Genomic DNA, 13,400 nt, shown 5'->3' with positions numbered 1-13,400 from the left:
GACCAGAGAACTTTGTGTTAAATAGCCAGACAGTAAACGTTTCAGGCTTTGCAAGTCACATAGGGTTTCAGTTACTTCTGCCAGTGCCAGTGTTTCCTCTTCCTCCTCTTCCTTTTTACAAGCGTTTAAAAATGTAAGCAACACTCTTAGCTCGGGAGTCCTACGAAAACATTTCGCACTCAGGCGGCTGTTTGTTGATCCCCTGCCTCCAATACCAGCTTGTTGTGTCTCTCTTGTCCTGTTCAACTCTGTCATTTCCTGGGATTTTGAGGTGTCGTTTTACCATCCTTTGAATATACCTAGTTCTTTCCTGCCTTTTGCTTTTGCTTGAAACATGTTTCATTCTCCTCTTCATTCTGGTTTCTGCTGAATGTTATTTTCTTAGGAGAATGTCATTTGCTCAGACTTGGAACTCTTCAATAGCTGCTTCTGCTACCACTTAGGTCACCTGTGTCTACATCATGTAAACAATGTCTGGAAAGAGTAGATGCTCACAATATCCTCTATACAATAAATAAGAGTGGCGAGTGTTAAGAAGAAGGAATCTGTGGACGGGGGATTCCCCTTTTGTGGCTCGGAAGAGGCCTATCCCAGGAAGTGAGTCTCAGCCCAGATGTGCTGTCTGGGAGTAGGCTTGTGCAAAGATTCAGTAGTGATTGTGACAGTTTGGGTGAAAGGGGAAGGTGTTAAGAGGAAAGAATCTTGGGCAAAAAGGTGGAGGTTTTTAGATAATAAATTGCTCAAACTGGAAGACTTTCTATGGCTGAAATAAAGAGTTACTTTGAGCCAGTGAAATTATTCTGTCTTTCCCAGTGTTTGTTGGTGAAGTCTACCTGCTGCCCCATTTAAGATGCTGTCTGTCTGTACCTCCATCTTCCACCCAAATACAACAAAAACTATTGACACGTTTGCTTTTATACTGTTAGCTAGAGAGTGGAGCAGGACAAAGGACTGACAGGTTGGTCTTGGTCTTTCATATACATACAACCATATATTATGTGCTCTTTTTTGTTTGGCTTTTTTTAACCCAGCAGTTTTTTTTTTGGGGGGGGGTGGGTTCATCTATCTGGTTGCATTATGAGTGAGTCTTTTTTATTGTTGTACAGTATTCCATTGAATAGATATACCACAACTCAATGAATAGTTGGGTTGTTCCCAGTGTTTGAATATTATGAATAAAACACCTCTGAACATTGTATGAATTTTTGTTGTTTTGTTTTTTCTCCTGCGTAATACCTCGCTGTATAATTGCGGAGTCCTCTGGTCAGTGTACATTTATCTTTAAAAAAAAAAAAACAACAACAAAAAACCTGCCAGACTTTTTGCCAAAGTGGCAACACCATTTTACGTTTCCACCAGTAGTATAGGTGACTTTTAGGTGCTTCACATCCTCCCCTCTTTAGGGGATGTGAAGTGTTACCTCATTTGTGGTGAGTTGTTTGTTTGTTTTTGTTTTTTTCACTTGTGGTTTTAAACCGCATTTCCCTGGTGGCAAATCATCTTGAACATTATTTCATGTGATTATTGGCCATTCATGTATCTTCTTTCATGAAGTCTTTTGATCATTTTTTAAACTGGGTTATTTGTCTTATTACTACTGAGTTGTAGGACTTCATTGAAAGTTCTGAATACAAATCTTTATGAGATGCATTTATTGTTGGGAGAGGCAGTCTGCCATGGTTCCTGAGTACCTCTGTATATTTATTCTAGTTACACCAAGAATGGAAGGCTTGACTGCTCTTTACTAAATCCATTTCTCAGGGTTGTGCTTGCAGTGAGCTGCCTTCAAAGGTGGTTATGTCTCCCTGTAGACGATGAGCAGGCTTGTTATTGTTCACTTTAAAATTGGTGAGTTCCCCATGCTCGGTATCCTATAATGCATTCTACGGCATGTGGAGGCGTTGATCATCCATCAGGGAGCCCTGTGTTGCCCCTGTGGGACTTGGTGGATCAGGGAACCAACACAGGCATAATACAGCCCTTTGTCTCTAACTGCGGACTCATGTTTTCTGCCGCCATTCAGGAACCAGTAACAGGCTCATTTAGCTTGTTACGTTATGTAGACTCGGACTGCACACTTCTTGACTTGTATTATGGATATTTTCCCCTAGCCTGTGGCTTCCTTTTCATTGTCTCAATAAAACTATCTTAAGAGTTGTTTGAAAAATTGAAGGTTTAAATTTTGATGAAGTCTAATTTATGAATAATTTTCTAGTTAGTGCCTCTTGTCCTAAGAAATCTTTGCCTTCCCGTAGGTAGTGAAGCTTTTCATCTATGTTTTCTTATAGACATTAAGTTTTAGCTTGCACATTTAGGTCTAAGGTCTAGGTTCACTTTTTCTCATTTGGATGTCCTGTTGTTCCAGCACTATTTGTTGAAGAGATTCTTCTTACCCCATTAAATTACATTAACACCTTGGTTGAAAATCATTGACTACATAGGTGCAAGTGTATTTCTGGATTCTTTTCTATTGATGCTTCTACTATTCTAACTTGATTTTAGTAGCTTTATAGTAAATCGTGAAATTGGAAAAATCCCCCCAACTTTATTCTTTTAAATTGCTCTACTTTAGGTTTCCTGCATTTCCATATAAATATTATTTTTTTTTCCATATAAATTTTAGAAGCTGCTTCTCAATTTCTGAAAAACTTGCTGGGATTCTGATGGTGAATATATTGAATATATACATTGTCCTTCAGAAAATGTATTTCTTAACAATGTCTTAATAATACCGAGCCTTCTGACCCATGAACTTGGCATAAGATCATTGATTTAGGTCCTCTTTAATACCTCTTCACAATATTTGTAGTTCTCCATATAGGTATTTATCTTCTTTTGTTAAAAATTTTCCTCATTATTTTGTGAGGGCTTTTTTTGATGCTATTTGAAGTGTTAAATTGTAAAATTTCATTTCTCACTTACTAGTAATATTTAGAAATAAAAAAATATTTTTTAAAGGTTGAGCTTTTATTCTGTGATCTTGCTGAATTCATGTAGATAATTTCATCTGCAAGTAGAGACTGTCTTACTTCTTCTTCTTTTCTAATCTCTATTGTTGCTGTCGTTATTGCCTTGCCATACTAGTTTGTACCTCCAGTAAAATACTGAATAGGAATGGGAAGATCCAACATGCTTCTCGCATCTCCACTACTGTGGGGGCACCAATGAGTTGGTTTGACCAACGTGGGAATTATAGTAGCTGGAAGAATTTATGAATGGGGGCATATGATGTCCTATTTTGTGTCATGAAACAAACTAAAGAATTACTAAGTTCAGTGATCCAAAAATCTCTCTGGATCTCATAGAGCCTGGATTCAGTCAGCTTCCATGTCATGGAATTGGCATCTTCTGGTTCAACTGAGTTTACTTATAACTATAGTCAGAAGATGGAAGAGTACATATTCCATTGTTTTAATATAACTAGCTCCTTATCTTTCATAATGGAAGTCAAAGGTAATATTGAAAACTTAGAAGTTTAAGAAAATCGGAGTAAACATGTTATTTAGACATGTTAAGTAACCATCAGAAGAAACAGTTAAGGGAATTAAAAGTGATGGCCTCTGAAAGATAGGGTTAAGTGGTGGGGCAGGTGATTACTTTTTTTTTTTTTAATCACCTTTATTTTTTATTTACTTATTTTTTAAAAATTTATTTATTTTTGACAGAGACAGAGTGCGAGCATGAGCTGGGAAGGTGCAGAGAGAGAGAGAGAGGGAGACACAGAATCCGAAGCAGGCTCCAGGCTCCAAGCTGTCAGCACAGAGCCTGACGCGGGGCTCAAACTCACAAACTGCAAGATGATGACCTGGGCCGAAGTTGGCTGCTTAACCGACTGAGCCACCCAGGGGCCCCTAAATCACTTTTGCTTTTATTCAAATGCATTTATTGCTTTTTATTCTTACATTTTAAACGTATTGACTATATATGCTTACCCATTTTTTGTTGAAAGGAACCAGTTGATCTCAGCTTTGGTGTATTTTGATCCCTCCATATCATAATTATTTCAGTGATAAATTCAGAAAGTACTACAAAAAGATCTAGTTTAACTTCTGTTGATACATATTTTGATAAAAATATTGACCTGATGGGTCACCTGGGTGGCTCTATTGGTTAAGCATCTGACTCTTGATTTTGGCTCAGATCATGATCTCACAGTTCATGAGATCAAGCCCTGCATGGGCCTCTGCTCTGAGAGTGAGGAGCCTGCTTGGGATTCATTCTCTCTCTCTCTCTCTCTCTCTCTCTCTCTCTCTCTCTCTTTCTCCCTCTCTCCCTGCTTGCATGCGTGTGCTCACTTACTTACTTTCTCTCTCAAAAGAAATAAGTAAGCATTAAAAAAATATTGACAGCATGTACAGGAAACTTGACAAATTAAGATACCAAGAAAGTATATTGGGCAACCTAAGCGCCCAATAATATGGGTCTAAATTATGTAAGTAATGGTATGTTAACAGTCTGTAGCCAGGAAAAATATTTTCATTTAAGATGTGGGATATATTCATGAAATATTACTAAAGATAAAAGTAGCCTACTGAACAATCTGTATGACAGAATATTTTTGAAAGTAAAGTACATGTGTTTATGAATGTATATGGACTATTACATATTCTAAATGAGAAAAAACACTTAAAAGAGAAATATCAAATTAAGAGTCATTTTGAGGCATTTTTTTTCCCTAGTGCTTTTCTGATTTCCAAATTTTCTGTGTTGAACAGACAATACTTAAGTAATTTAAAGCAGAAAAGGATACCCAAAATGCTGTCAGTACAAGTTGAATGTATTCTTTTTAATAATACGTAACAGTCACTGATTTCAAAAGTGTTTATTTTCACTAAATCATTTCATTTCTCCTTTCAAATTTATTTTTGTAGATTTTGCTCAATTTTGTTTTTCTTTTTGGTAAATAACCACTCTGCTATTGATGAAAACCCTCTGTCTTTCCTGTGCTAATTTGTTTTGTGTTATTGGAAGTGTTTTCTTGGACAATATTATGGCAAATTAATAATAAAAAATTTAAAAAAAAGTGGATCTGATTTCCTGACACCCCAACTAATCTGCTCTTGAACATGTATAATTCCTTCCCCTTGGATGTGTAATCCGTAATTTAAGTAGATTCAGTTCTGGACTTTGTTCATGCTGCTTCATTTTTTCCATCTGGACTATGTTTGTGCCTTTCTAACCAGTCTTGCTGCTTCTGTTGCTTCTCATCTGAAAGTAAAATCAGAGTTCTTTGGGTGGCCTCTGAGGGTACAGTCCCTTCCATTACAACTTTTCAGTTACAGGTATGGTTACTTCTCTGTCCTTCACACCTTTATTCTAATACTCAAGTTTGAGGCCTTCAGATTCTTCTGCGAGTCTTTCTGTGACCACACTGTTTGAAATTGCAAACCACCTCCTGTGCTCCTTATTCTACTTCTCTGCTTTTATGTTTCTCTGTAGCACTTTTCCGTAGCTACAAAGCAACTACTTTAACTGCTTAGTTCATTTATTGACTGCCTGGCTTTATTCTTCTCCATGGAGAAGAAAGCTCCATGTACCTAGGGATGTTTGTCTCTTATTGACTGTTCTCTGTATAGCACTTCAAACAGTGTCTGACACTTAGTAGGCACGAAATGTTGAATAATGAATGAACTCCAGCTCTTCTAATCTGCATTTTATACTGCTGCCAGAGTGATCCTTCCAAAACTGCCCTGGAAAATCTGATTGATTAGTGGTGCTCTGTCCCTCCCTGATCTGGCTGATATCTTTGGCTATAAGTGCTTCTGGTTTTCTTTGTGGTTGTACACATGTGCCCTATTTCAGTCTGGAAGAAGTTCCTAATTCTCAGTCCCCTTAACTGACTTCCCTTCGCGCTTTTACTCGGGCTTCCCTCATCTTCTCACCAAGTTAGGAATTCCTCCTCTGGGTCCTTAGGTAGGTACTGTATTGCAGGAATTAGATTCACCAGAAAGTATTACTACTGTGCTTGCATTTCTCCTTCCAGACTTAGGTTTTGATCATCTCTTTGTATATTGTGCTTAGAACTAGGCACTTACTGGTAGTTGAGTCAGTAGCTTCAAGGCTTTTTTTGTGGTGCTTAGAAGATTAGTTTTAACAGGGCTTTTCTTGTATTGAGTTTTGATTTTTATGTTGCAAGTGCCTAAAATAGATTACTCTATTTTCAGATATTTCCTATGATATGTATGTCTCCACACTTCATTGTTTTCCATGATATTTTGCATTTGAGAAAGTCCTTTTACTTTTAAAATAAATTTTTTAGTGTTTATTTATTTTTGAGAGCAAGACAGAATGCAAGCCGGGGAGGAGGCAGAGAGAGAGGGAGACACAGAATCTGAAGCAGGCTCCAGGCTCTGAGCTGTCAGCACAGAGCCCGACGCGGGGCTCAAACTCACAACCGTGAGATCATGACCTGAGCCGAAGTCAGATACTTAACCAACTGAGCCACCCAGGCACCCTGAGAAAGTCCTTTTAATTTGCAAACCTTTTGGTGTTTCATCTTTGGTGAATATCGTAGATGATAATTTATATTTGTGAGCAGAGGAATCATTCCTGCAAAGTAAGACTGCTCGGAGTAGTTGCATGCAGCTGCTATATGAAAGATAGGATTAATGTAATTGATAGTGCTTTAATGAAGATAAATTTTTTTTTCTTTAAATTACAGGGAAGTCTTAAGAGTAGGCGACAGATCTCACCTCAGGAATTCATCCATGAACTGAAAATGGGGTCTGCAGATGACATTGTCACATGCCTGGAGTCCCTCCGCGTATCTTTGACTAGTAATCCTGTCAGGTAATTCATCTATCTGAACATCATCAGGGCATGTTAGTAAATTAAACAGATGTGTTTAATCTGTTATTTTCATTTAACACTTTCTTTATAGTATCTGTTCCTGGGTGGTATACCTCAATGGTGTCTCAGGGTAAAAACTGAGTATCTAATGTTTGTATGCATAATGTAATATAATGCCATCAGTACTTTTGTGTTTATTACCAAGTGATACATAGCCTGGGGACTTAAAAACAAGAACAAATTTACTCTTTTTTTCCTTAAAAATGTGAAGAAATGGTGTTTTTAAAAGAAAATCATCATGATCAAAAACTATCAATGTAACATGGCTGAGTTACATGCGAATTTTGGTATTGTATATATAGTGGCTGATTTTTGTTTGACACACAAAGAAATACTATTATTTAACTCATCCTTTATTGGAAATTATGTCTTTATAGGAGCACATAGGTTAGTATTGCCAGATGTAGTGAGTCAAAATACAAGATGCCGAGTGAAATCTGAATTTCAGATATACGGACACTGTGAGATTTTGTTTATCTGGAATCCAAATTTAACTAGGTGTCCTGGATCCAGCAACTCTAATAGAGATGTCTCTATAAATCAAGTTTTAGACTTTTAGGCTCAGAATATTCTTGAAAAAGTTCAAGCAGAAGTTGTTATGAAATGTCTGAGCAGTCATAAAATTTCAGAGCTGTAAGGGTCTGAGGTAGATCAGTTTTGGCTTCTTTTGTATAATAAATGAATGCTTGTTTTTGCATAAGAAAATACTGTGTATTAGATGTGTGTAAGATATGTGTGTTTGAGGGGCACCTGGGCGGCTCAGTCAGTTGTGTGTCTGACCTTTGCCCAGGCCATGATCTCATGCTTCATGAGTACGAGCCCCAGGTGGGGCTGTGTGCTGACAGCTCAGAGTCTGGAGCCTGCCTCAGATTCTGTGTCTCCCTCTCTCTCTTCGCCTGCACAGTCTGTCTCTCTCTCTGTCAAAAATAAATAAACATTAAAAAAAATTTTTGAAAAGTGTGTGTGTGTGTGTGTGTGTGTGTATAAATAATTGTCAGGGCTAGAATGACTACAGAGGTTAATAATATGTAATAGAATCTCTTTGATGTCTGCTCTGTTGCTACTTTTTTGGACATTTCTGAAGTTGGGCTACAGTATGAAAAAATCCTTCACGGTACACCTATTTAAAACGAAAAGACCTTACCTGTTGAGGCATGAAGTGAGTGAGGTTTAACTAAGGAGTATGAAGAGGAAACAAAGTATATTTCAACTTTATCTTTGTTTTTCCATATTTCCCCACATCCAGCCTGTTTTCTAGGCTGTAAGCTTAATGAGGGGAAGGAGACCAGGACTTGCTATGTCTTACTTACTTCTCTTTACCACTCATAGCACACAGTACATAAAAAGTACTCAGTGAAGACTTGTCGATTGAAACAATGAAGTTTAATTTGAGCTTCCTTCAGTTTTACCTTGGCTATTGTTAGACACTGAGTTGAATTGAGAATTTATTTGGCAGGTATAATCATGCATGAAGAACTCTGCTTTCCAGTTGAATCTGTACCTATTTAATATATTCATTTAAAAAATAATTACTGAGCACCTAATACTTACAAAGCCCTGTCTTGTGGGGCTTGGGTAAATAGCAAAGCAGATCCAGGTCCTGTACTTACAGAGTTTAAATGTAGCAAAATGATTTTTTGGGGTTGACTGAAGAGATGCACTCCATGTCTTAGTTTATCTGGCAACCACTGAGCAATGGTTGTTTTTGTGGTTTTTCAATTTGATTAGAAGCAGACCCTTCTTGCTATCTTCATAATTTGATTGGGTGACTATGATAGCAAAAGGAAAACTTTTATGTATGAATTCATGTATATTACAGCAGATACATTTATATGTGATTTCGCCTTAAACTGCTATATTACCTGCTATATTACCAGGAATCCACAAGCTATCGATGTTTCCCTATAAATGATAGAAATCTTACCATTGGAGAAGTTTTTCTGAAATTGTGGCACTTGATGTAGAGAGAAAATTGAGAAGATACTCAAGATTATTTCTGTGTACAGTGCTCCAATTAGTGGAATGGCTTGTTTGGATGTGTAAAAGTTGAATTTATGCCTATGTTCAAATCTTTGGACTTTTCTATTAGTTTTGTGTCTGCTGGTAAAGTGTGTTTTTCATATTTTTTGATGTATAGTGTGTGACTCAATTTCAAGAGAAAAATAATTAAAATTCTTTTAAGAATCTTTTGAGATCGTTGTTAGCCTTGTAGTATTATTGAGTAAATCAGAGTTAAAATTCTTCCATGTCTGTGAATAAATTTGAAAAAAGAAACATGGGAACTGATTAATGATGGTTCTCCAATATTGGTTTGGGATTGAGTTTTATTTAAATAAAAAGTCAAGGATCAAGAAGAAAACCTCCCTTCTCTCCACCCCACCCCCATCTAGGTATGCAATACTTGCAGAATCATTTATCTGCTTCTGAAACGCTACCTACCAATTATGAGCCATGTCAACCTTCTACCCTCCAGACAGTGAATTATGTGAAAACCAGTGCATTAAATATCATGTTATTTGCCACCTTTTATGAAGAGTTGATTTGAAGACCACAAAGTTCTTCTGTTTTGAAGTTTTATTGATTATTCAATATTCTCGGTGACAGTTTAAAGCTAAAAGACACAGTGCTTTAGTTTTGGAACACTAGGAAAAGACCAGCTTCTTCAAATTGTCAATTATAACTGTTAGTGGATCTTGACATAGGCAACAATTATGTTTCAGCTATTGAACACGTTGAGGTGGAAACGTAAAAAAGTAGACACTAACATTATTATGATTGATAACAAGCATTTTTGTCCATACTCATCTATGCAGATAGCAAATGAATTACAGAATGTATCTTCATTTTCTCAATTTGATGTAGCTGTCAAGGGCACGATTTCTGGCTCAGAAAATCCAATCTATCAGGTCTCGTGTTAATCTTAGGCATTATTTTCCTTTACTCATAGTTAACATGTGCTTTTTGAAGTTTACAAGAATTTTTTTTTTTTTTTTTTTTTTTTTTTGCTAACATTATCTTTTCATTAAATTTCTAAGGGGTTTTGGAACTAGGTTTGATTAAGGTAATAACTGTAACTTCCAAAAAATCACTTTAAGAAAAACGTGCAGTAAAATGTTTACCGTAAAGCAACTGAGCAGCCTTTGTGGATCTTTATTCCATTTGATCAGTGCCATGTTTAGAATCTAGTTTTTCTGTGCTTAAACACAAAGCTGATAGAAGAGCTTCGTTTTAGAATTGACACATATTTTGTGCCTTATACCACTTGTGTGAAGAGACAAAGAAGTTTGTGGCAAGCAATGAGATCAACATACTCATTGATACTAACATGATCTGGAGAAAAAAGTCAAGACCGATAATTTTGAAGTTGCTAATAGTTATTTAAATTTTTATGTATTTTTATTTATCTCTTAAAAATTTTTGTTAATGTTTATTTTTGAGAGTGAGAGAGAGAGTACAAGCTGGGGAGAGGTAGAGAGAGGGAGACACAGAATCTGAAGCAGGTTTCAGGTCCTGAGCTGTCAGCACAGAGCCCAACGCGAGGCTCAAACCCACAAACTGTGAAATCATGACCTGAGCCAAAGTCGGATGCTTAACCAACTGAGCCACCCAGGCGCCCCTAAAATTAGATTTTTGTAAAACGTTAAACATGTAGTAAAGACATTGTGATAAGAGAAAAACAAGCACCCACTTGCCTACCTGTGAAGCTAAGATAGAAATAAGGCTTGTAACTTGGAAGCTTCCATGCATCCCTGCTTAATTCTATGTCCCGTTCTCCCGCTATACTGTGGTTAGTGCTGTTTTGAATTTAGGGGTTATCTTTGTTTTTTCTTTTCATTATAGTTTCACCATATATGTCTTCTTAATTTGTGTATTATTTGGTTTTATCTTTGTCACTTCCTGTAAACAGCATAATCTTCCGTGCATTCTTCTGAGACTTTCCCTCTCTATTGTATTTGATAGACTTAAGTACGTTGATGTGTGCAACTACGCACACACCATCACAATCCATACTTTCCCATACTTTTATTTTTTCTTATGTTTTAGGAAGATCTATTACAAATAGTATACAAATGCTCTTTTTTAACAAATCTGATAGTCTTTGTCATTTTCTGGTAGTTTTATGTTTTCATCGCCACTGTAAAAACGTTTTGGAATCTGTACCTGACATTTCATTTTGAATTTTCAAGTAGTTTATGCTGCTTCCACTGTGTTCGTCTTCCTTTATACACCCACCCTTCTGCTCTTTGTTCCTTTTCTGTATTATTCCTCTCCTTCTTCCTCTTCTTCCTTAAATTCTTTTGGGTAGATTTTTAATTTCTCATTTCACTTTTTTCCTTACTTACTAATTTGGAACACATTTTCCCTTTCTGATCTTAGAAAAGAAAGTTAGCATGTACACACTCAAAAAGGAAATTTAATTTTTGCCTAAAAGGGACAAAAATAAGCAATATCCTGTGTTTTGAACCTAAGAACATAGACCTAAAAATACTTGAACACCAATCACCTTCTGTTAATTTGTATGCTAGTGTTGTGTGATATATTAATTGTATTTTTTTCTTTTTAATGTCACAAATTAGCTATTACTATTGAGTCAAACTACAGATATGTGTATATGTATATATGTTTGCACATTCATTTAGTCATTCCTTTTTGGGTATTACACATTTGTCTCTGATGATTTTACTCTTGCTTCAAGTATATTATTAGGCTCCCTTGGCCAAAGTCTTTTAATGGTAAAACTCTTTAATTTGTCAGAAAGTGACTTAATTTGCCTTTACTTTTGAAGGATGCTTTTCCTAAGGCATGAAATGGAGGGCTTTTAGATAAGTTAGTGCACTGAAGATAGTATTTCCTCTTCTGCCTTGCATTGCTGTTTTCAAAGGGTTGGCTCTTGATCTAAAACTCATTTTTTTCCGGGTAATCTGCCTTTTCTCTCTGTTCTGTGTCTAGGTTGAAATTTTCCTATTTATCCTCTAGGGTTTTGGGGGAGCTTGCTGAGTATGGTTTGGTGTCCTTAATACATTCTGTGAAAATTTCAGCTATTATCCCTTTACAATTTTTCCTCATTTTATATATGTTAGGATGCAGGCCTTCTTCCTCCATATGCCATTATTTATTATCAACTTAATAGTTTACATTCCTCTATATCCCTCTATATTCTTCCTCTATATTCTGGAAGCATTTATATTTATTTATTAGATCTTCTCGTTTTCTTGTTTCTTCACTGGTGTCTAATATGCTATTGAGCTATATGTTGCATTTTTAATTTCCATTATTATAATTTCATCCCTGTTATTTCTCCTTCGTTCCATTTTATTTATTTATGTTTAAGTTTATTTAGTTTGAAAGAGAGAGTGTGAGCAGAGGGAGGGGCAGAGAGAGAGGAGCTCTGCTCTGTCAGCACAGAGCCTGACGTGGGGCTTGATCTCAAGACCCTGAGATCATGACCTGAGCTGAAATGAAGAGTTGGACACTCAACCTACTGAGCCACCCAGGTGCCTCTGTTTCTGTCTTAAAACTCCTTGTCTTTTTCATAATTTGTTGCTTCATGCTTGTTTTTAATCCTGTTTTATTTCTTTAAACATAGTAAGTATCCCTACTTTCTAGGTCTGTAATCTAGTAAGTGAAAATTTCTCAGGCCTGATCTTGGTTATTTGGTTGGCTGGTTAGTTCTTTCCATCTTTACTCATGTCTTGTTTCTTTGTGTGCTCTGTAATGAGAGTGGCCTCCTGTCCCTTTGAACTTTTTCTTTGAGATTTATTTTGAAGATATATTTTGCTAGAATGAATTGAATGATTTTCAACTACTAGACACATATGGATACTAATAACCCAGAGCCAACTTAAACTAAAATTTCTGGCTTGAGGTGTTTTGGACTTTTGTTTTTGGTGTTATGTTTGTTTTAACACATGGGCACCTTACATGTATCTAACGTGGGTTATATGTTACCAGAACATATTTGCCTTGTCCTTTACTGGGCAGGTGGATAGGTTTATTTCTAGCTTACCTTCTTATTGCAGGTGTGACCCTTTGAGATTCTCATTTTTGCCGTGTGTCCTAGCCTTGATAATGGCCTCTAGGCTTTGGCTCTTGTCCCTTTGACTCTGTACCACAATCACAAAGGAAACGTTGATTTCCTTTGTATCTGTCCCATAGGGCAGAGCAAGTGGGGCTCAAGGCTGGCTTACCTCTCTGAATTCCTCTTTCTCTCTCTTTAAATTTTTCTTTTAAGGATACTTTACTTTCTTGTTACCACAGATACAACTTTAAAATCTTGTTTCAGTGACGGTTTTTGGTAGAATTGTTGCAGATCGCTATTTTAATACAAGAAAAACAAGTATTAAAGTTTTGCGCCCCAAATCCCAATTTCTCAGAAGGATATAAACAGACAAGTAGAGGGCTTCCTCCTTTCTGTCATTTATTTGTCAGACCAGTTGGTCAGTGGTGAATTCCTGTTAATATGTTCATATACTTATTTTACTTTACCTTACTTTTGCTTACCCTGCCACCCCCCCCCCCCCCCCCCCCCACCCCCCCCCCCCCCCCCCCCC

At 36.7% G+C, this 13,400-nt stretch overlaps 1 protein-coding gene across 3 annotated transcripts in view; it reads left to right on the top strand.

Moving 5' to 3' along the window:
• DIAPH3 (diaphanous related formin 3) overlaps positions 1-13,400 on the top strand; it is a 522,043-nt gene that overhangs the window by 111,098 nt on the left and 397,545 nt on the right. For all 3 annotated transcript variants that reach the window (XR_007461112.1, XM_049647035.1, XM_049647034.1), the window contains one exon: positions 6,662-6,789. Coding sequence is in view for 2 of the 3 variants with exons in the window: in XM_049647035.1 (XP_049502992.1) it covers positions 6,662-6,789 (128 nt within the window). In the remaining variant the exon portion in view is untranslated. The remainder of the gene's footprint in view (positions 1-6,661; positions 6,790-13,400) is intronic.

Source organism: Panthera uncia (genome assembly GCF_023721935.1).
Source record: "Panthera uncia isolate 11264 chromosome A1 unlocalized genomic scaffold, Puncia_PCG_1.0 HiC_scaffold_16, whole genome shotgun sequence".
NCBI lineage: Eukaryota > Metazoa > Chordata > Mammalia > Carnivora > Felidae > Panthera > Panthera uncia.
Note: the sequence above shows the minus strand (reverse complement) of the source record. Positions and strands in the feature narration are given on the sequence as shown.